The 24,487-nt window shown below is 46.4% G+C and overlaps 1 protein-coding gene across 1 annotated transcript in view; it reads left to right on the top strand.

The window, feature by feature from the left end:
• Positions 1–24,487, top strand: part of ABCA4 (ATP binding cassette subfamily A member 4) — a 139,280-nt gene that overhangs the window by 6,823 nt on the left and 107,970 nt on the right. Inside the window, 5 exon segments of the mRNA XM_079152574.1 lie at positions 1,793–1,886; positions 2,939–3,080; positions 6,484–6,623; positions 11,761–11,888; positions 15,865–16,062. Of these exon segments, the coding sequence (XP_079008700.1) occupies positions 1,793–1,886; positions 2,939–3,080; positions 6,484–6,623; positions 11,761–11,888; positions 15,865–16,062 (702 nt within the window).

Genomic DNA, 24,487 nt, shown 5'->3' with positions numbered 1-24,487 from the left:
TATTGTTGATATCAATGGCCCCTTCCGGGAAGAAGTGTGCCTATTCCCATCGAAGTATTCCCTGTTTTCTTTAAGCAATAGAAAATGTTGAAGGAAAATATTGGTAAGCCAGGTTTCTGTTGACACAGAAATGGGTCACAGTATTTCACAGTCATTTGCTCACCTGGTTGGTTCATTCATTCACTCAGTAACCACATGCCAGGTCTATTATGCACCAAAAGGCAAGGTCATGGGGAAGTACAGAAAAAGCACTGGCCCTAGTAGCAGGAGACTGGATTTTGGCTCCTGTACTTTCACTGCTGATGTGACACTGTACAGGTCACCTGCCCTCTCTGAGTCTCTTTCCTCATCTGCAGAAAGACATCTTACAACAAGAACTTTATTATCTGTGGCACCAACTTTACCTGAAAACTTGCAAGATATATGTGATCTGCTGGGGCCTACTGAATCAAAATCTGCATCCATGTGTACAGTAACATCTGCAAAGACTGAAGCCCATGATCTCCATGACCCTTTATAATCAGTTTTATATTAATGCTGTTTTCTAATTAGAGACAAGTAAAACCCAGCTGGACACAAAAACCGGTTGGTGGCCAGGCATGGTGGTGCATGTCTGTAATCCTAGGAGCTTGGGAGGCTGAGGTGTAGTACCAAGAGTTCAAAGCCAGCCTCAGCAGCTTAGCAAGGCTCTGAGCAACTCAGCGAGACCCTGTCTGTAAACAAAATATAAAAAGGACTGGGGATATGGTTCAGTGGTCAAACTCATCCTGGGTTCAATCCTTAGTACCAAAAAAATAAAGCAAAAGCTGGTGTATAATAAATCAAAGTAGAGGTGGTGTAGGAGCAAGAGACAAAAGAGGGAAGTTCTTCAGGTCAATGTAGTTACACATTACTTAACAATGGGACACGTACTGGGAACTGCCTTGTTAGGAGATTTCATCATTGTGTGAACATCAGAGTGTCATTACACAAAGCTCCATGGTATAATCTACTACATACCTATGCTGTATGGCTATATAGTGTGGGGTGTGTGTGTGTGTGTGTGTGTGTGTGTGTGTGTGTTTGAATTATAGTCTGTTGCTCCCAGGGCCATCTCAAACAAGACACAAAATTAAATATAAGATTAAATCAAGCACAATGGAAAAAGATGCAATCAGGAGACCAGTGAGCATGAGATATAGGAGGCAGATGCTGCTGCCACACCACACACTGTCTTACAAAGAACATTTAGTATGAGTAGAATGAGTATGTGCAAGGGCTGGGGCTGTAGCTCAGGGTAGAGCCCTTGCCTAGTACACGTGAGGCACTGGGTTCCATCCTCAGTACCACAAAAAAATGAATTAAACCAATGAAGATATTGTGTCCATGCACAACATATATATATATACACACATATATATATACATGAGTACACTCTAAAATAATAAAAAAGGATAGTAATAAATACCTAATCAGTTGCGTAGTCGTTTGTCACCATTATGTAGTTTTACTTCCCATGCATAGTTGTATGTGCTATACTTTTCTGCAGCTGGCAGCACTGTAGGTTGGTTTACACCAGCTACACCACAAACTTGTGAGTGATATAACACCTCACTGTTACAAAGGTGGTGACAGGAATTTTCCAGCTCCATTATAATCTTATGGGGCCACTGTGGACTATGCAGTCTGTTACTTGGCAAAAACATGCAGTGTATAACCCTACCACAACCCAAGTCCTCCTGCCCAGACCATGCCGAGAGGAAGTGTACCTATTAGTGCCACTGGTCTTTCTCTTTGTGTTTTGTTTCTCTAGATTCGCTTTGTGGTGGAACTCGTGTGGCCTTTATCTTTGTTTCTGGTCTTGATCTGGCTGAGGAATGCCAACCCGCTCTACAGCCAGCATGAATGTGAGCCTGGGGCAGCCTGGAAGATGCAGGGCCTGTCATTCAGGAAGATATTGGGGGTGGGGGAACAGGGATACCTCTGCTTATCAATGTACCAGCAATCAGATCCGTCAGCTTTACACAAATTCTAACATTTTAATTCTACACATTCTAAGCAAATACGTGTACATAATACTGAAAGAATGTGCAAATACATATATATTTTTTTGCGTGTACCTAAACTCTTACCCATTTAAAAGAGAAGAGGTTATAGAAGAGTTCTCTAAATCAGACCAATTTAAGTCTATTTTTCAATAAAAGAAAACCGATTGAGGGATATATTATACACGATGCTAGAGAAAAATGAGAAGGTACGCTATACAATCATACTTAATAATTCCTGGAGCCCTGAGTTGTCTGGGAACCTTTAACAAACCTGTGGAAGGCCACCTTTTGTACTACCACCCTCTTGGAAAGCCTGCACTAGGTTTCTGGCCAGGAGGCTTCTCCCTCTAGGTAGCTGATGTGGATGCCTCAAGAGTTTTGAAAATTGCTCGGTCCCCTGTTCTTGGTCTTTGACCTGTGGTTCATGAGTTTCCAGCCTCCATTTCTTAGTAAGCCTCCTGTCCAGCAAACTCTTAATTCCTCACCTGACCCGGCCAGGAGCCTCATTCTGCAACACTGCTGCATAGGGGGTGGCATAGGCGCTCCATACCAGTTGCAGAAGGAAGACAGGGACCTCTTCTCTGCAGGCATTAGCAACCTGGAGAGCCTCCTGGAGCTAACACCACTGCATGCCTCTTACCACAGAATGATCTGTCCCCCACACTGCTGTCCATGCCTCTATGAGAACATCTGTCTATCTCCTCACTCCACCAGAGCTTCAGAGAATAGACTTTGGCTGCAGCACCCCACACAGCCCTGGCCTAGTTTAGATGCTCCTGCGTCCTAAGCCATGAATAAAGGAGAGCACCAGAGGGGTCACGCTCTTTCCCCAAGAGCCCTTTCTCCTAGGGCCTGCGTCCTGCATGGTCTCCAAAACTAAGTCCTTCTTGTCTTCATTCCCTGTTTAAAAGGTCATTTCCCCAACAAGGCGATGCCCTCAGCAGGAATGTTGCCATGGCTCCAGGGGATTTTCTGCAATGTGAACAATCCTTGTTTTCAAAGCCCTACCCCAGGAGAATCTCCTGGAATTGTGTCAAACTACAACAACTCCATGTAAGTACCAAGATTCCCACTGCATGGGGAGGAAGTTGCACACCCTTTCAATCCCCTCGTGCACGGGAGTAGATGCACGTGCCTGCACATGAAGAACCTGTAGCACTGAAAGCAAGCCTCGTGGATTGCTGAACCCCTAACCACTCAGGGCCGAGCAGGTTTCCTCCCTGGAACATTCCTACTAACTGGCAGCGTACTTGGGGGGAATAGTTCAAATGAAAACTACATGAACATGATTTCTTGGTCCTTATATTCCCAAAATGTAACCTGGAATCTGATGGCAATCCCTTGCTGTGATGTGTCCACTGTCTCATGTTCATCCATCTTCTTGGGTGGAGTCACTGTGTGAGAAAAACTCGGTTCCCCTGACTTTTTCCCCCTCTCTTTTCCTTTAAAAACTTTCTTAGATATCTAAGGGCTACAGAAAAAAAAAAAAATATCAGGGATCCTTGTGAGGATGAAAGAAATCAAGCTTACATGGTGAAGTTTACTTCTCATGGGGAAATGACCAATTCCAAATCCTCTGTTGTAATTGCCATTGGTGCAAGATCTTGGGATATGGCTCGAGGGTAGTGATTCTTAACCTGCAGAGCTAAAGACCTTTCCAAGAAGCTGATGAAAATAGACAAGCATTTTCTCACAAAAATTGGATCCAAGCACAAATCACAACATTGTGTGTGTGAGTTAAGGGAACTTGAAGACACCAGGTTAATAATTTCTAGTCTGAGGTTGAATTTGAAGTCAAATCCCTTAGGAAGGAATTCTACCTTTGGAATTCCCTCTTAAGGTATTGGGAGGACAAAATGGGGGCATGAAGTATACACAGAGACTCAGGTATATGAACAGGGTCATCTTCCACCTGCTGTGCTGATCTTGAGCTGCACCTTACAAAGGTTAAATCTGAAGGTCACCTACAAGGACTTACTGGGGATTGGGCTAGACCCTATTTGTATACATACCAGGTCAGACAGATAGTGAGGTATTTGGTGACTTCAATTTTCTCATTAGATAATATGTTAGTCAACTTTTCATTACTGTGACCAAAGAACCCCACACAAACCATTTGGAGAAGGAAAAGTTTATTTTGGCTCGTAAGGTTTCAGTCCATGGTCCACTGGTTCCATTGCTCTGGACCCGAGGTGAAGGGGAACATCATGGCAGAAGGACACAGCAGAGGGAAACTTTTCAACTCATGGCAACAAAGATGGAGAGAGAGAGAGAGAGAGAGAGAGAGAGAGACAGACAGAGAGAGACAGAGAGAGACAGAGAGACAGAGAGAGTCAGAGAGAGAGAGAGGGAGGAGTTAGGGAAAAGATAAACTCCTCCAGTACACATGCCCAGTGACCTACTTCCTCCAGCTAGTTTCCATCTCCCACTAGTCCATTCAGTTAACAATGGATTAATCTATCAAATGAATTAAAGAATGAAGTTAGAGTCCTCATGATCCAATCATTTCCTGGAAGTCCCACTTCTACACACATGAGACTTTGGGGGACATTTCAGATCCAATCCAAAACAAGGAAGCTCAGTATAATTCCTCTAGGACAAACCGGCATTTAGATTTTGAAAAGTAACTTTAAGTAGGTCAGCATAATGCTTCAAGGTGGCCTTTCCCACTGGGGACAAGTTATGGTTGTTTTTGCCCCATAATGGCAGAGTTGAGTAGCTGTGGCAGAGACTGTATGGTCTGAGATATTTATCTGTTTGCTGATAAATAGCATAAGGTAAATATCCTTGGATTATAGGAAGATATAGAAGAGGACAACATTCTTCCCAGGAAATTTGGAGAGGTGATGTTTTAGCTGGGCTCTCACGTTGTGTTATGGTTTGGATGTGTGAGACAAGTCAAGGAGATTTAAAGGAGAGATTATTGGGTTATGAGAGCCTTCCCCTAATCAGTGAATTGATCCCCTAATGGCGAATTAACTGAGTGGAAACCGAAGGCAGGTAGGGTGGAGCTGGAGGAATTGGGTCATTGGGGTGTGCCTTTGGGGTACATATTTTGTATCTAGCAAGAGGAGTCTCTCTCTGATTCCTGATCATCATCACTTCCCTCTGCCACACTCTTCCACCATGATGTTCTGCCTCACCTTGAGCCTGGAGGAATGGAACTGGCTGTTCTATGAACTGAGACCTCTGAAACCAAGAGCCCCCAAATAAACTTTTCCTCCTTTAAAATTGTTGTCAGGTATTTTAGTCATAGCAGTGAAAAGCTGACTAAAATATGCTGCAAAAGTCTTCTTGAAACTTTAAAGATTATACTTTCAGCTTGAAACTCTTTGAGGTCTCTGAAAAAAAAAGTGCCTACCCTCCAGAGACACCCTGCGGGTATGGTAGGATCAGGAAGCCTGGGATACCAGTAGGTGGAGGCAACAGGAGTTACAGTGAGGTTGGCCCTGGTTGTGAGTGTGTCTGTTACGAGAGAAGACTGAGAGGTGGGAGTCAGGAATGGGGCTCCAGACTCCACCTGTTCTTGACATTTGAACCAGGAAATCTGGGTTCACATTTCAAACACATATTGCAAATGAAATAATGGCTTATTCAGGGTATTTTTGCTCATAGGGTACCGAACCCATTCCTATAAGCTTGAGGTCCAGAAAGAAATATACATGATTTGGATATATGATTTAGACATTCTCACAAAGCCAAGGGTAAAGGCAGGCCTCAGAAGAGGAGGAGCAAGAGCTGGAGAGCTGTCAGGAGCTGCTCCTTCAGCTCTTCAGTCTGCAACTTCAAGGCCCAGCCTCTGCCTGTCTCTGTTCATTCACAACACTCACCTCTCTCTGTGGAGCAGTCTCCCCTCCTCCTGGAAGGCCAGGCTGCACCAGTCACCGAGTTCACAGCATTTTGGCTTGGGCAATCAGAAGAGCAGCCCTGAATCCTGTTTAAGTTCCTGGGAATACTTTTGGCTGTTCCAGCTTCATTCTTCCTGTCCAATGTGCTTTAGTGGAGAGGTGTGTGTGTGCATGTGTGTGCGCCCAAGGAGTTCCTTGTGGATGAAGCATGGCTGTCAGAGGCTAACCCCATGAATGGATACAGGGGCAGGTCTCAGAGAAGTGGGAGAAGGCTGGAAGAATCTCCAGTAATATCCACCAACATCAATATCCTGAAAAGTTTACCAAGTTTAAAGTTTCTCAGGACAAGGGACATAGGCAGCATGAGGTTAACAAGCACCTGACTCTGCCCAGACTGGAGGACTGGACAAATCACTCACTACCCCAATCTGCTGTCCTACATTTGCAAAAGAATAAAAACTAATTCTCTTTTTTCCTTTTGTCATGACAGTATTGTAAAGAGACAGAACATAGTACCTAAGTCAAGCACCTTATTTTTAAAAGTAGCACAGGTATTAATATTACTATGAAAATAACAGGTATTTATTGACGAGGTTCTGTCCTCACAGCTTGGCAAGAGTGTATCAAGATTTTCAAGAGCTCCTCCTAAATGCGCCAGAAAGCCAGCACTTTGGCCAAGTTTGGACAGAGCTCCGCACCTTGTCCCAGCTAATGGACACCCTGAGGACTCACCCTGAAAGAATTGCAGGTGAGCTGGGCTTCAGCATTCTTGACGTTCACTGGCCTCTCATCTGACTCACTCATCTAGGGACAAGTGGGGAATTTGGTGGAAAATGATACCAGAGGAAGTAGGAAGAGAGAGCTGCAAAGGCTGATGAGAATCACCTTGCTGAAGGCCTCTTCCTCTGCACCAGCCTAAAAGGTAGGAAGTTGGGCAGGAGGGCAGGTAAGTCCAGAGACAAAAAGAAAAACACGGAGAGAGATGGGGCTCTGAGAAGCACAAAGTTGAATCAAGGGCTAGAAGCTGAGGAAGAGGAATTTGATCATTGAGGAGCAGTAAAGGTCAGAGACCACAGGTTTATCACACATTAAAAAGTACAATCGTACAGTTTTTCCAGTGATATTTGGCATCCAGGCCCTGAGCTGGGTGATGCCCAGCTGGGGGCTTGTGAGGAGTCACCAGAGAAAGTCAATGAGGCAAGGAGGTTGAAGAAAGTGATTATACTCTATGCATCGGCCCAGGCTGCAGAAGAATCCTTGAGAGGTCAGAAGTACTGAGATAAGCTAGGGGGGAATAGAGATGCAAGGAATGAGGTCTCAGTGCGCTCCATGACCCTGTTTAAGTGACTGAGAAAATGAGCAAGATGAAAGGATTGATAGAGGATGAAATATTCGAATTTAGGATTTTGAAGGCAGCCAGGCAGGGTGGGTGAGAACAAGAGCCCAAGGATGGCCATGGTGGAGTACAGCAGAAGAAAGGTGCATGGTAAAGGAAAGGCAAAGGAAATGAGAGGCCAGACTCGGGCCACGTGCAGACACGGAGGTTGTACAGAAAGACAGCAGGAGCTGGACACCGGGTAGGAAGCACAAGGAGGAGGAGGGTTGCAGGGGCTCCCTCAGGGGCTTCTCCTCCCCAGGGGGAAAAGCAAAATGACAAAAGACAAACAAAAACTCAGCAAGTTTTTGTTTGTCAGAAGGGATGTCCTCCTGCAGTGGCAGGCAGGGGAGGCGCTGGACATGGCAGCTGGAACCCCATTCCCTGAGAGGCAGGTAAATGAGTGGCTGCCAGGAAGTAGAGCCCCAGGAATTCAGGGTTTACTGCAGGTTGTGGGTGGAGAGTGACCTCCAAGAAAAGGCGTCTAGTGGGGAAAGATCGCTCTGGGGAATGGAGCTGGGATACTTCCAATGCAGCAATTCCAGCAGTTTGGAGCAAGGGATGGTGACTTAGCAATACAGAAGGAGACCAGCAAGAGAACCACCAAGAGACAGGAGCAGCTGAACACAACAGCTTCTGCTACAGGTTCCAAACAATAGAAGAAGAAGAGTGGTTTAATTCAGGCCCTCCTCACCCAAGCCTGCTGTACTACTCCTTTGACATCCAGCAGACATTGGGCACCTACTGTGAGCCAGGCACTACGCTGGTATCTGTGGGTGGAGAGATGAACTGGGCTGTGTGCCTCCCCTTAAAGGACTTAGGGAGCAGAAGTGGAACAGACAATGACCCAGCTAGTGTGGGAGCCTGGTAGAGGGAAGCAGGGGAGTCAGGAGTCTTCTCCCAAAGAGAATGTGACCTCCGCCTATCTTGCCACCTTCTGCCTTTTTCCCTATGGGAGCAGGAAAATGCAGGAGTACGTTCAACTTGGTATGTTAAAATTGTTTAATTGCATATAATTGTTTAAAAAATGGTAAAACATGTCCTTTACGTAGTCATTTTCTACAAACTAGATTACAAGCACTGCATTCTTTGCTGCTCTGGAGAGAAGTTTATTTTAGTTAGCTCAAGTTTGAAGGACCCAATAAGATGGAACATATTAGCATTTTAATAGTAAGAAAACAAAGGAGGATGTGTTTTTTTCCAAGGTTAAACAAGCAGATGAGCTACCTACCGTGGGCTGCCCAACTCCTGCAGCGAGTGTGCACCCCGCTTCATCCTGCGGAGTCTATGATAAGGCAGACTTTTCATTTAAGTGTCTGATCATCAAATTGAATCTGGATAGAGGAAGTGTAAGGGAAGTAATTCCAAACCACAATTTCTCTGTGGTTTTACAATGTGTGTATGAGACTCAAAATCAATATTGCCTAACCCAAGAGCATTTGAATTGGCATGCTGGGTGCTCTTTCTGCAGGCCTCCAGTCTGTGGGGAAAATTTCTTAAAGGAGAGCAGGCCTGGAGACAAAGGGTCAGTGAAGGCCAGCCAAGCTTCCCCAAAGCCTGGGAACAGAGACTGCAGAATCCCTGACCCTAGTGGCTGTGAGTGTAGGCAGGGGTCCATCCCCAAGTAAGGGACATCACATCTGAAGTAATTCCAGGCCAGGGACTGAAATCCATTGTCAGGACCGCAGACTGTTTGAGAGACTTTGGGGAGTTCCCTGGGAAGCTGCGCTGAAATGCTGAGTCTTTGAAAGCGTGGTGGGCGGTGAGGCTGGGGTGTGCTTTCGCCTGTCAGCTCTGGGTCACCTGGGAAAGTATGCTGGTGATCAACCAGGCAGCATTTTCCTTTCACGGCAAACCTGTAGTGCTGCATTCTCAGCAGGGGAGGGTTATGGTGAAAACCCAGATGGGGGGAGGGGCTGTCCCCTGCACCCAGCAAGCGCTGCGGTCTCCCATCCTCTGTAAACCCCTTCTTCCCACAGCCTCGTGCATTCTCCTGGCTTCCTTCCCACCCAACCCTCAGCTCCCCTCTGCCCCCGCCCCCAGCCTCTAATCTTCCCAGGGAAGAAAACAAGAAGAACCACATTTTAAATGAAATGCACTTTTCTTTCCTCAGGTCCCCAGTTCACATTACTCCCTCAGGAATCTAGTGAGGTTCCTGTCTGGTGTGGCCCCTCTTATACGCTGGCCCTGCACCCTCCTCAGGTGTTCGTTGAACCTGCAGCTCCTGCCCTTCTCCCCAGGCCACAGCAGTCCCGTCACCTGAGGCATTTTGACAGCAGGGCAGAATGACTCCCAGTTCCTGTCTCTGCCCCTTCTCCCTGCAAGAAATGTGTACAGAATGTCAACTGAGTGTGTTAAAGAGCAACTAAGAGATAAGCAGTCAAATGGGCTCTGACCCTCAGGTCAAGTCCAAGGGTATTTACTGAGTGCTTTGAGTCATTCAACAGACATTGATGGAGGCCCTGATTCCATATCAGGACCTGATGCCGGGTATCAGAGAGAGGTGACCTCAAGGACTTACCTTTGTGTGCCCAACACTACTAGGTAGGATGAGGAGCATAATAAAAGCGGGATCCAGAGCCCTTAATTCTTAAAAGTTCATGTGCTCCTATAATCCTGCCTCCTTGAGAGGCTGCTGCAGGAGACCACCAACCTGGGCATCTTAACAACCTGGGCATCTTAGCAAGATTCTGTCAAAAAAGGACTGGGGATGTACCTCAGTGCAGGCCTAGCCTGTGCAAGAACTTGAGTTCAATCTCTAGTACTTTTTCAAAACAAAAAGCTGTGTGCACATGCATGTGCATAGGTGTGTGTGCGTGTGTGCGTGTGTGTGTGTGTGTGTGTGTGTGTGTGTGTATGTATGTTGCTGGAGTGAGAGTATATAAGGATGTATAAAGGGGTAATTGAGAGAAGAGCAATTGAGTTGGTGTCCCAGAGGAAGCAGGAAAGCAGAGGGAGCTGTTTGGAAGATGACAGGATTTATATAAAATGGACCAGGTCTTTTCAGAGTCCTCCTACTTCTGTGGTTCCCCTAAAGCCTTGGGGAACCAAGATTTTCTGTGCAAAGAGGACTGACAGTGACTTAACCATTGGGAGCCCATTGATGCCAGAGAGGCCTCTGTCGGGAGCCTCGGACCAGTTGCCCCGCCTACCTCGGGGCCAGGCCTGTGGGATTGACCCATACCCCTCCAAGAGGAAGTCGTCAGCAACATTGATCAGGACGAGGTGTTGTGCAGGGAGAGGCACACAGGAAAATGGAAAGAAAGCTGTCAGGCATTCCGGGGCAGCTTCACATCAGCCTGGGGAGGGAGAATTGGGGCTGGGGAGAGGGTGGTTCACAGGAAGGAGCAAGGGCATCAGGTCATTAAAGCTAGATGGAGAAGGACTAGGAGCTAACTGCAGAACTCGGAGGTAGAGAGAGGCACTTCACACAGCAGCGCTTTGCCTTCATGTTAAGATGACTTCCTTGAGGTCGGGGCCTGTAAGCTCTTCGCTGGCCAGTGCATCTCATGAACTGCAGCAGTAGCCCACTTGAGGAATGCTCATGAACTGAACATTAGCCCTGGGAGGAGGCAGGTGCTAGTCTAAAGTCCCTGGGACGGGTAGGAATAATATCGGTGCCATCGGAACAATCATTTATTGAGATCGTGTTGGGGTCTGGAAGCTAAGCGCTTCACATCCCTTTTCCCATGTCACCCCACAACGATCCCATGAGGTAGGTGTGGCCACAGAGAGCCCCACAGTCATCTTGACAGGAGTTCTTTATGTCTCCTTGTAAAGGGATTCCTGTTTCCAGCAGGTTTTGAGTGAAGCTGGAGAGAATGTGACTGAGTCTGACCAGAACAAGTCCAGGCAAGAGGCTGGCTCTCCTCTTCCCCCTTGAAGCCTGTCTTCCCTTAATACCCCATCTCTCTTTGTCCACACCAGTGCCCTGAGCCTGGAGCCTGACCTGAGAATACAGAAATGCCAAGAAGGGTCCTCTACCCCATGACAATTGCATTGTGGGCAAATGACCTATCTCCTCCAATCCTAGACCAGGATTTCTCAACCTCAGCACCATTAAAATTTGGTGGCCAGATAATTCGTTGTTTGGGGAGCACTTGTGCTATGTATTGTGAGATTACCACTGCCCTCGTTGTGACAACCAAAAATGTCTCCAGATTTCCCCAAATATTCCCCAGGGACAAAATTGCCCAGCTGCACCTCCTCCACCCACTCATCCCTTATTGAAAGCCACTGTCCTGGAACAGCCCCACCTACCCTGGGCTGACCTTCCCCACCTTCTGTGCCTTCCCACTGAACTGTGCCCAGCTGCCTCCATAGTAAATGATGTGACTGTGTTGGTGACGACCATGGGAAAGAGGTTGGAACTCCAGCTGCTCCCTGAGAACCCAAGAAGGAGTCTTCTCCTGAGAGTCAAGTTAGAAGAGTTCCCACCATCTCTAGCTGTTTTCCTTTTTTTGACCCATCTCCCCTTCAATACCCTGTTCTTTTTTTCACTCATACAAAGGACGAGGAGTACGCATTCGGGATATCCTGAAAGATGAAGAGACACTGACCCCATTTCTGATTAAAAACATTGGCCTGTCCAACTCAGTTGTCCATCTGCTGGTCAACTCCCAAGTCCGTGTGGAGCAGGTAGGTGGGTGTTGGTCAGTGGTCTCTGGAGGGGAGGGGTGAGCCCTGAGCCTGAGAGAGACGAAGGAGATCTTTGCCTTCCTTTTCTTTCTTGATCTCACATTCAGAATCCATGACTGATGCCCTATATTTGGAAAAATACCTGGGAATCATTGAGATGACAAGAATTCCCATCACCAGATCTGAAACACCCATGACCTCATGAGGCTTAAAACACAGCAGGTTTTCCTAACTGGGAGGAAGCTAGCCATCCAGAGGCTCAACCTCCCCTGTAGGGGCTGAGGAAACCCAGGACTATGCATCCACTAATCAAATATTCAGGGACTGTTGTAGGTGCTTAGAATACAGAGTAAAGACAAGCAAAGCCCCTGGCTCAGGAGCTCACATTCCAGTGGGGTGATAGGAGAGGGTCACGCACGCAGAGACTCTGGCATGTGTCTCTGCTTGTCAGGGAGAGGACAGGAGGGGTGTGGGAGGGGGCAATTTAAGGGGGACGGTCAGAGAAGCACGTCCTGAAAGGTGTTTTTGAACAGCCCTCCCGAAGAAAAGGCACCACGGAAACATCTTCAGCCCCAGTTAAGAATGGGCAGCACAGTTGTGAGCTGAGGTCACCTCCCTAAGCAGAAGGGCTAACCTCTGCTTTCCTGGGCCACTTTCTTCCCAATGCCAGGCAACCTCTTTTACACTCCTAGCACATTTCTGATCCATACCACCCCCAAATTTGTTTCATCCATTTTAATAATTTCTTAAACAGAGCGTCTTTACCACAAACATATGACGTTCACATCTGTTAGCTCTTTTGTCCCTCACAGTAATCCTGAGAATGGTCAAAGAGCAGATGGGAGACTGAGGTGTCTGCAGATGGAGTGATTTTGCACACAGTTGTAGAGCTAGAAATTATCAAGAGTCCAAGTCAGGGTGGAATCCAGGTCTTCTGTTTGCTAATCCTGAGTTTCTTTTATGGTCCGGGGGTTCTCAAAGTTCAGAGACCAGCAGCACCAGCAACCCCTGGGTGCTTGTTAGGAGTGTGAGTTTTCAAGCCCCAGCCCAGATCGGTTGAGTCCAAAGCTCTGGGGATGGGACCCTGCTGTCTGTTTTAGCAAGTCCTCCAGGTGACTCAGGTATGAGAGCCACTAACTTGCTTGGGGCCTCCAGGGGCTCCAGCCCAGGCTCCAGGGTGTGTGGTTTTCAGTGTGAGGATGAAAGTCTGTCATACCTGAGGGCCTGGGTACCCTCCCCACTCGCTTTGGGTCAGGTCTGCTCCCCCTCCAGACTCCAGGGGAGAACAAGACAGAAACCGAGAATTTCAAATAAATTCTGCACAAGGTGCTGTCTGAGCCCAGTGGAGGGAGGGGAGAGAGGGGAGGGAGGGAACCCCACCCTGCCTGCCAGGGATTGGCTCAGTGAACCCTGACTGCTCAGACCCTGAGGTTTTCATCGAAACTAGAGAAGGGAAATAGGGCCAGCTCCTGAAGAGGCCCTGGGAGGCAGGCCGGGCTGCCTGGTGCTGCCTGGCTTCCCTCTCGCCCCCACCCAAGGAGTGGTGTCAGCAGCACCGATTGCTCATTTTCCCCTTTGCTTTCTCTCCAGCTCATGAAACTCCAGTCCCGGCAATACCTGTGACAATTTCCAGTTTGTAATTAAAGGGAGATGGGAATAATGGCAGGAATTTAGGGGAAATTTCTTTAGAGTTCCGACTGAGGTGACTTTGGACCTCTAGCTGCTGGCTTCAGGGGTGAGGCCTTTCACAGGGAGGATGAGAGCTGGGGTCACCAGGTTGTTTCTCTGTCAAGTCACTGGTTGAGTAGCTGGTGCCCTCCTAATTAGTGAGCCCAGCACCTCCTGCCTTGGCAGAGGCCATTCCTGTGGACCTGGCCCACCTTGCTGCTCACCGTCTCTTCTAGCTCCCTAGGTCTCCATCCATCTCAGTGACTCCTCGTCAGCACATCCTCTAGAACTTTCAACCATGCCAGCAATGTTCTCGGCTGCCCGGTAGATCATCCTCATCAAGCAGGGAGTTTTTGCTGTTTATCATCAGAAACAGATATCCTTGCAGCCCTTTTTGTCTGGTATCTGAGCACAGCTCCAAAGGGAGTCTCATCACTTCCGCTCTTCATCCAGGGAATTGTTAGACAACAAGAGTAGAACAGTTCTCTGGTTCATACCTGTCCTTCCCCCAACCTTGAAAACTCCTGAATATGCTTTCAGGTGCACCTCAAATACTGCCTCCCCAGTGAAAACGTTTATGAACCTCCCTTCTCAACCTGCCCTCTCCCTCTTCCCTATTACCAGAGATCTAAGAGGTAGAGGTTAAGCTCTGGGTTCAGGTCTCAGCATGGTCACACACTTAACTGTGTGACCTCAGGCAAATTAATGAGCAACACTGTGCCTGTTTCATCATTTGTAAATGAAAATAATGAAGCACTTACCCTGTATGGTGGTTGTGTACACTCAAAGAACTAATGGGCATTGAGAGAGAGTGACTAGTGACTTTCATGGTGTCCCAGTTTTCCTGCTGGCTGGCTATGAGTTTCTCAAGTCACCAGAACCCTCCTCTATCACTTCCTCCTCTGGAGTGTGAGAGGCTTGGACGAAATGAGTTTATTGATACCCTTCACCTTGGAATGTTTCAGCCTCTGGAATTAGAGATGAGGATGGGTTGTGCGTGGGAGAAGTGGGTATGGGCAAAGCAGGAAGGCTCTGTGGGCACATGCAGCCTGTCACTAGTAGGAGGAGTCTACAGTTGATCCACCATCAGTGGTCATCTGTGCCTTGTGTAAGGACCAGCTTCCAGCTTAGGTCTGAATGTCCCCACGCAGCAGGTGGCAGAGCCGGGCCTGCTCTGTTCTCCAGCCCAGAGAACCATGTAACTGGAAGCCACAGCGAGACCACAATGCCCAGAAATCGAATTCGTTCATGATTTTCAAGGTCTTGACCGACACAGTGGGTCCAGGACTCCAGGAGGCCAGGCACTGTGCTGAGCAGCCAAGGCCCCTGACTGGGGTTGATGCCCTTCCCCTGGCACCTCAGCCTCTGGAGGCCATCATGGGCACGGTGTTTCAGGAGTCACTGTCCATGGGCTCCCTAAGAGCTTGGTGGCTGGGCTACCCAGGCCTTGTGGGGGTCACAGAGCAAAAAAAAAGGATGCCTAGTAATAAGTGATGAAAAAAAATTTTAAGCATAATTATGTCCCATTTAGACCCTATTTGGGACACAGTTATATGAAAAAAATTCATTATTTTTCCAAAATTTAAATTTAACTGGACTCTGATGCTTTTATGTGCTAGATCTGGTGAGAACCAAGGAAGGAGATCAGTCATTTGCCTCTACCACACGTGTTTTGTCACCACTCCTTCCTCCACCTCAGTCTCCTGGGGAGGTCTCCACAGCACCTTGGCATCACGTGCAGAGAAAGGGATCTCCCATGTTTTGAAAGTTTCCCTGATAAAGCGAGGCTTGGGGAGTGTTTGGGTTTTCTATTGCTGCTGAAACAAAGTACCACAAACTTAATGGTTTAAAACAACACTAATATATTATCTCATGATTCTGGAGGACAGAATGAGAGTCAAGGTACCAGGAGATCTATATTCCTTACTGGGAGATCTCAAGAAAAATCTGTTTTCTCACCTTTTCTAGCATCCAGATACTGGCCACGTTCCTTGACTGGTGGTCTCTCTCTATCTACAAGGCCAGCAATGACCTACCAAGTCTATCTCACATCACATTCTTCTGACGCTATTTCTTCTATCTCCTTTCACATTTCAAGGATTACATTGGACCCAACCAGATAAATCAAAATAACCTGCTGATCTAATTAGGCAGCTAATTAGCAAACTTAATCCACTGGCCATGTTAATTCTCTTTGCCATAACGTATTCATGGGCCTGGTGGGTTAGGATGTGGGCCTCTTTGGGTGGGAGGGGGACAGGGATTTCCTACCACCAGGAGGTTTCAGTGTTGCCTTTCTACCCTGCAGTTTGCTTATGGAGTACCAGACCTGGCGCTGAAGGACATCGCCTGCAATGAGGCCCTCCTGGACCACTTCATCATCTTCAGCCAGCATCGTGGAGCAAGGACTGTGCGTGATGCCCTGTGTTCCCTCTCCCAGGGCACCCTACAGTGGATAGAAGACACTCTGTATGCCAATGTAGACTTCTTCAAACTCTTCCGTGTGGTAAGGAAAGGGTGATTCCTGGGGCTGGCAGGCCATCAGGGACTCACAAATTGACACTGGTGGAGGCGTGAACCTGGTGTTCAGAACAAACCTGGAGGAAGCTCGTGGCTCCAAGGGCCCAAGAAATCTTGACCAATATAATTTTTAGAAGAGCGGCCTAGAACCAGGAGCCATGTGAGCTTCAGCATTAGGTGTTGTGCCAGGTGTGTGTCTACTCCAAATGTGGGCCGAGTGCTCTCCACCACCTCTAGCAATGTGTTTAAGAAAGAAGCAGCCAGGTGCGGTATGACATGCCTGTAGTCTCAGTGTCTCAGGAGGCTGAGGCAGAAGGATGGTCAGTTCAAAGCCAGCCTCAGCAACATAGTAAGGCCCTAAGCAATTTAACGAGACCCTGTCACAAAATAAAAAATAAGCAAGGGCTGGGGATGTGGTTCAGGGGTGAAGCATCCCTGGGTTCAATCTCTGGTACCAAAAAAAAAAAAAAAAAAAAAAAAGGAAGAAAGAAAGCCTGGCTTGACTTCTGTGATTGTGGGCAAGATATTGAACCTTTCCTAGCCCCATTATTCATCTATATAATACTTTATAGATTGGTAGAAAAAGATACAGAAAGAGAAAAAAAAAAAAAAAACAGATGTAAGGCATTTAAAAATTTTTACTAAATAAGGACTTCATACTTTTTTCTCTGTGCCAGGTCTTAACCCCACTCCCACCCCAGTGGCTGTTTCTAAGAGAGCAAATAACAGAAAATTTCATAGTCTCAAAGCTCTGATCTAGCTCAATCTTCTGCTCTACAATGGCATCCCAGAAAATTTACTTGAAACTGAAAGTCTTTCCTCCTTTGCTAGAAGGGTGAAATGAGAGGAAATATTATAAAGGAAGGTCTGTGTGGGGATTGTCAGGCTGTAGGGTGCATGAAAATCATCCAAGAGGTTGGTGAAAGATGCAGAGCTGCCCTGGGCCTTAGGAGATTCTGAGGGTCCCTATGGGTGACATTTTCACCAACGCTCAGAATTCTGAGGCGAAATGTAGGATTTCTAGCACTGAATTGTTTTTTCTTTTGACTATATTTTAATTTCTGGAACTGTGTTGTGAGGAATGTCAGTTGCTAAGAATTGATTAATGAATTTGTATTTTATCTATTTTTTGCTTGTTGTCTCAAGTCCCCAGAAAATCCCACTCTCAGCTTGCCTTTAGGCTTTAAAAAAATGAAACGAGATCCCACAGTGTCTGACAGAGTTCACTCTGAATCCCTTTCAAACTATGATTTTCCCTTGGAAGTTACTCTACAATTTCCCCAGTTCATTAGGTAGGGGCATCCAAAGTAGTTAAGAGGGGTCAGAATCTGGGGATGTGTTTTAGTCAGCTATTTTGCCCCTGTGACTAAAAGACCCAACCAGAACAACTGTAGCGGAGGAACAGTTTATTTGAAGGCTCATGGTTTCAGAGGTCTCAAACCACAGACAGCAGACTCCATTCCTTGGGGCTCAAGGTGAGGCTGAACATCATGGAGAAAGAATGTGGCAGAGGGAAGCAGCTCACATGGTGATCAGAAAGTGGAGAGAGAGACTCCACTCTCCAGGTACAAAACACATACCTCCAAACCATGCTCCCAAGTCCCATCTCCTCCAGCCACACCCTAACACATCAGTTATCACTTAGTTAATCCCTATCAGGGGATTAATTCACTGATTGGGTTAAGACTCTCACAACCCAATCATTTCTCCTCTAAACTTTCTTGTATTGTCTCACACGTGAGCTTTTGGGAAACACCTCACATCCAAACATAACATTATGCCACCACTGCTCTGGGTCCAGGACCCCAGCAAAGTTCTCAAGGTTTTTCATGGTGCAGAAAGACTTAAAAAGCAATGTGGTCCAAATATCTCTGTCCAGTTTCAAAAAGAAACTGATTTTAGATTCACTCCTTGGTTTGTTTCATAATTAGACAGAAGAGTAAGATGACAAAGATGCCTTATTCTGGGCAGTTTTACCCAGACAGCCAGGAGACAGTGCCTGTGCTGCAGAACCAACGGCTGCATGATCCCGTGGAACAGAATGAAAGGTACCAGCGTACTGGGGTAGGCAGGGCCCAGGCTGCCTACGTGCCCAGTACTTTGCAATACCCCTGTCACTAAGAGTAGAACCAAGTCATGTTTTTCTTCTTGGCTTTTCACCTTGGCTGCTGATGAATTTACTTCCTGGAGCATGGCCATCAATTCTGGGAGATAATCCTGGGTGTAGTAAGGGGACACCTGGGCAAAAGTTTCCATTAGTGACTGGACCTTGTGTTGATCAGATTGCTATTACTATTTCAAATACCTGAAAAAATCAACTTATAAAGAGAAAAGGTTTATTTTGGCTCACATTTTTGGAGGTTGTAGTCCATGATCAATTGGCTCCATTGCTTTTGGACTTGTGGCAAGGTTGTACGTCATGGCAGAAACATGTACAAGAGCAAAACTGCTCACCCCATGGCCAGTTAGCAAATGAGAGAGAGAGAGAGAAAAAAGAAGGAGTGGGGTCCCACTAGGGGTCCTCCTATTGATTCAAAGACCTCCCACTAGGCCCCACCTCTTAAAGGTCCCACCACCTCCCAACAGCACCAAACTGGAGACCAAGTCTTTAACACATGGACCTTTGGAAGACACTCAAGATCCAAACTATAGTAAACCCCAAACAGGCCACTGACTTTAAAAATGTTTACTTCTTAGACAAGGACGAGAATCTTTCCTTCTGTCTTTATATGCTGCCCTGATAATGCTTGGATTCAGAAAGCAAGGGCTATCTTTGGCCAGTTGCTCCATTAACCTCAGATGGGTCTTGGGTGCTTGCTCACCACCTCCAAATGTGTGTTTACATGCTCACATCTACAGCAGACACCTGCCAGGGACCAGGCACTGCCCCAAGGCCAAGGCTCCAACCATCAGTGTCCCACCCTCACTGAACCCACAGACTAGACACAAGCAAGTAAGCCAGTTCACAGCAGCCCAACTTAGAAGAACAAGCACAAACATCTGTACCCCAGGACAGCACTTCCTAGACTTGGCTGCACTTGGAATCATGCAGAAGTTTTAAAAACTAAACATGCTGGACCCCAATCTGAGAGATTCTGAGTCCATTGATATACCTTCTACTTCAATATTTTTTTTAGAGCTTCCCAGATAATTCCAAAGTTCAGCTAGGGATGAGAATCACTGACCCAGAATATAGGAGTTAGACTTACATCTCAATTTTTGTGGACCAAGCACAGTAAGAATTGCACCCCAAATGCCCCTGAGGCTTCTAAGCATTTCATTTGATTACTCATGAGATTGAAGCACTAGAGAGATGCTTCCTCCCTCCTATTCGCTTAACAAAATCAGAGAGTTGCAGATTGAGAGTGGGCCCAGAGACTGTCTAGAGAATACCCCAGCAAAGGTAAGCCTCTGTTGGCCTCTGAGGACTGCCCTTACCTGCCAACCTTTCACTCCTGCTTCCACCTCTATGGGGAAAGACCTGACCAGAACATGTAAGTGGGCTCCAAACAAAGAACAAACACCCCATCTTATCCTCCGGTGCCCTTGAAATGTGATTTTCCATTGGACAAGTGGATAGAGCAGCTTAATTTTTTTTAAAAATTACAAATAAAGAACTTAAATAGCAGCATTAGGATGGGTTCTTTTTTTTTTTTTTTTTTTTTTTTTTACTTTTATTGCTCCTGTACTCATCCTATTCATATTTTTAGGAAAATGACCCTGAGGCAGGCACAGAGAGGCACAGGGCCAACTGCTGACCTTGTGAGAGGAGCACAGAACAGCCTCTCTGGGCCCAGGCTGTTATTGCAGCTGGTTGGCGCACATCCACACTTAGCTTCTGCAAGAGAGTGCTGAGCCCTCTGTTCTTCTAGGCTGTTTCTGGTGTGCATGTAGCCAATGTATAAATAAGGTTTTGCTAAATGCCAAGTCAGTTCTCATTAAGAAAGAAAGGGGAAATCTCAGTAAACCACTGTGACGGGCACCTGCCCCTGCTGTGTAAGGAGCTGGGGTGGGAATGTGTGGGGGGTGCAACCTCCCAGAACAGGGAACCTGTGGAGCTGAGAGAACAGGAGGGGGTTGATTAGCACCAACTGGGACCAGCTGTGTTTTTCTTCAGTCCCTTGGAGGTCAGAAGTGAGTGTCGTCATCCTCAAATAATCCCAAGGCAGTACCCACAGCCTTCCTCCACCCTACCCATTCACATAGGTGCACTCCACACACACACCCACTCACACACGGTGGCACAGGCCCACTTGCACACTTGTGTACACGCACACGAATTGGTGACCTAGGTGAGCTGGGAAAGAAACCAGAAAGCAGATGCCTGAATTTTCTGCAAGGAAATTCAGCCCCTCTTGGTTTCACCTCTGATGTGACAGCTCTAAGGAACTTGTCTTCACCTGGGGCCTTTTGGGTTTAACGCCCCCAGCTTGAAACCCAGCAGCCCAGAACTGGGCCCAGGGTATCATTACTGCCAACACTACCTGAAATGTTCACACCTCATAAAAAATGGTGCGTCAGTTTCGGGTGAGGGGTTGGGAGGTTTCCCATCTGATCTGGCCCCAGGCAGGCATATCCCTCCTCCTCCTCCTCCTCCCACTATGATCCTTCCTGTTTTCTCTCCGACTCTGGTGCACAGCTTTGAAATCTTGCTGAGAAGCAAATCTGTCCCTTCTGCTTTGAATGTTTATTTGTGGAAGTTCGGCAGGGGAACTGAGGCGGGTGCCAAGACCTGCCACACTGCTGGGAAATCTGAGTTTCCCTCCCCTCCCCCTTCTCCATGGATGTTGATGGAGGAAATCTGGCCTTTTGGCTCACAGCTTCCCCCTTAGCAAACGCTCCCAGAGTGGCATGATTCAGCTTTCTCTCCTTTTACTATGGTTTTTACTTTTCTGAGTCCATTTTACCCATGTCCCTAGGACCTCAACTGGCTGACCACTACGTTCCAGAGAAGAAAGGACTCAGTCTTGGGGTCCTGAGTACATATTCCCATCAATGACCTGCTTCATTCTTGGCTGTGTTCCCTAAATTCCTGAAGCTTCGTGAATAAACAGGGGTGAACAGCCCACGGCCCAGTAAGAGCTGGCCATGCTTACTGCTCTCCAGGGTCATTTGCTGCAATTTGTTAAATTTCAACTATGTGTTTCAATTTGCGGATGGATATTGCTGTTTCTTGAATCTCTGGGAAAGCCCCCACGCCTCCAGAATCCTCCACTGAGGCCCTGTTAATGATTTCACTTCATGATTTCCTCTTTCTTCTGATTTATAAATCTTTGTACTGTCTACTTTCTCTTATTTCTGCGTGAGGACTTTGGGAGGGGAGAAGAAAGAAAGAGGCCCTGTGCCAGCAGCACCGGGGACAGTAGGACTGTGGGACAGAAACAAAACTAAGCCAGAAAATAGAGTTGTTTTGTTTTTTCAATTATCAAGCCACAGCAAGAACATTTGATTTATAGCATTAGTATTTTTTCTGCCTACATCTACAAAAATCTGACTATGGCAATCAAAGTTTCCCTGGGTGAGTGAATTTCAACAGGAAATCTAGGTGAGAACCTTTAATGTGCACTAAATGCAGACAAGGCCTACAGCTTGTCATTTGCCTGCCTTGGTTTCTTTTAGGCTCTAGGCCTACAGTAGGCCAGAGTAGATTTTCATGATAGACCAGATATTAAATATTAAGGATTTAAAAAGAAAGAATTATGAAGAGGTCAAAACCAAAACGACATAAGATAGGAGAAGACAGTAGGAAAGCTGTTACTTAGGGTATTGGGACTTGATTTCTCCACCTTTATTCAGTAAATATGGGGTGAGCACTACAGTCTCTGCACCCACTGGACAGGCATGGGGTTTTCTCCAGCATAAATTGGTTTTAAAAGAATTTTGGCTTTTGACATCTCATATCTCTACAGAACAGTACTTCTTCACCTTTTTATGGATTAGGATCACCTTTGAGAATCTAACACCAGTTCTGCACCTTTTCTCTAGGGAATGTAAGTTTCCACAGAGTGCACAGGGGCCGCTGAGCCCCAGGAGCTTTTACATTAAAATTTCTTTGCTACTGGGGTAGAAGTTGTAGCTCAGTGGTAGAGAGCTTGCCTAGCACATGTGAGGCCCTGGGTTTCATCCTCAGCACCACACAAAAATAAATAGATAAAATAAAGGTATTGTGTCCATGTACAACTAGATATATTTTTAAAAATTTCTTTGCTACCTTCTACCAATATGTGTCTTCTCCTAAAAGGTCTCAATATAGCTACAAAGTCCTCCTTAATTCTCTTTATGAAGTCATCAGCATCCCCCCTCCCCCAGCATGACCTTTGATGAGACCAGTGTCCTGGGCAGTCAACCGAGGCACACCAGCATTTCCCAGTGGCCTGGACACTGTTTCCTGACTCTGGGTTGGCAGCTTACTTGCTATCATTCAAAGGGGATTCCATCTCCCCCATCTGTAAAATTGAGACAATAAGACCTGTTCGACACATGTGCAAGATTTGCATTAGAAGAGATGGAAAAATATTTTGAAACCAAAACCATTTTGTTCTTATCAAGGCAAGAACATGCCTACTTTGCTGTAGGCCCCTTGGCTCCTTCCTGTGACCCCTCAGACTAGGGGACATTCTCTCTCATGGAATGACCTTAGACTGACTCTAGTTTCCAAACTCAGTTTTGCTTTCATCAGCCACAGATACCAGGACAGAAGTCACCACAGAGAGAAAAAGGCCTAATTTCTTGTTGAGCCAAGAGTCCCGTAACTTGTCTGTTCACATACCCCAGAGCCCACCCTCTGGTTCAGACTGTTCCTCCAGAGTAGGGAGACAGCATGTCTCAATGACCTCCCCCAGCAGAGACAGTTTGGGCATGTCCCCCACCCCTCTCAGTGACTGAGTCTGAATTCTCCACTCATGACGCATTTCCTAGCACTCAGGGCACCCCTTCTGGTTGCCCCCTCACCACTAAGGCAGCTTCCTCTCTTTTCATTTGATGCTTAACAACTGTCAGGTTGCGACAAACATGCTTCAGAGCCACATTCTCCCAGTTGCCTGGCAACAACTTCCCTCCCGGATAAATCTGGGCTTCCTGCAGCAGCAGCCTAGGCCTGAACCCAGCAGCCCAACCAAGCCCAGCAGCCCAGCACTCTGTCTTCTGCTTTCCTCTCTTCACCTCTGGTCTGGATGTTTTCAACACAACCACCATCCCTGGCTCCAGAATATTCCAGAAACTAAGTCATCTCTGTAAAGACACTTCTGAGGCGAACTAATTATAAGTATATCCTCAACTTACAAATTTATACTGCTTCCAGATTATCTTTGAATCAGAGAAAATAAAACAAAAAAATTCAACTCATAAGATGTTCTTTTCATGTGCTGATGGTGTCAAACCTATTGGATTGACTCATTGATCCAAAGCATCAGCAAATATTAAGATTTTTTAGGAGTTGATATGCTTTATTCTGCATATGTAGAAAATATTGCACAATCTCAAAGAAGAAACATCTTTTTTAGTTTCCAAAGATCCTTCCTGGAGACAAAATCAGAAGGTTTTGTTACCTGTGAGGGCCTTGTATCAATTTCTCAATCTAGGTTCAGGGACTGCTCAGACCAACCACAGTCGATGGAGACTGTGCCTTCCACAGTCCTATTTGTATATCCCATCTTCTGTGAGAGGTCTAATCAGACCTTGACCTTGGGTTGGCAGTACTGAGCTCTATGAGGACACGGAAGTTTTGTTATTTGGAAAATTCAGAGAACTTGTTGGTATAGGAAGCTGTGGGGTGGGTGTGTGATGATACTTGCCATTTTGGTCTGTGACCTTTTTTCCAGAAATGTTTCCACATTTCCATTTAAATGAACTTGCAGTCTCTTCCGGTTCTTTTGACTATTTTGGCAGGAACGATTTCTATGAATTTAAATAGATAACGGTGGAAGGAATTAAAAGGAGAAGAGCGCTCTGGGAAGGTTATTTTATAAGATATAGCAATTCCAGTCAGGTCACTGGTAAAGAGATACAGCTAAAAGGTTCTTGGGAGTTTGATACTCTTCTGAGATGTAAGTGGTATCTCAAACAAAGCTGTGAGTATAATACTTTCATTATTTACCATCTCCGCTGAAATGAACTGGGAAGATAATTGCAGTCAGGGTTCCAGGCACATAGCTAGAGCTTTGTAAATATTTGATTCATAAATTTTATTAAATAATTGGCAAGGTCAAAAAGAAAGCCTCAGCTGGGTGCAGTGGCCCATGCCTGTAATCCCAGTGGGTCGGGAGGCCAAGGCAGGAAGATCACAGGTTCAAAGCCAGCTTCAGCAACTTAGGCTATAAACAACCTAGTAAGACTCTGTCTCAAAATTTTAAAAATAAAAATAAAAAGGGCTGGGGATGTGGCTCAGAGGTTAAATGCCCCTGCGTTCAATC

This window comes from Sciurus vulgaris (genome assembly GCF_902686455.1).
Source record: "Sciurus vulgaris genome assembly, chromosome: 1".
Taxonomy (NCBI): domain Eukaryota; kingdom Metazoa; phylum Chordata; class Mammalia; order Rodentia; family Sciuridae; genus Sciurus; species Sciurus vulgaris.
Note: the sequence above shows the minus strand (reverse complement) of the source record. Positions and strands in the feature narration are given on the sequence as shown.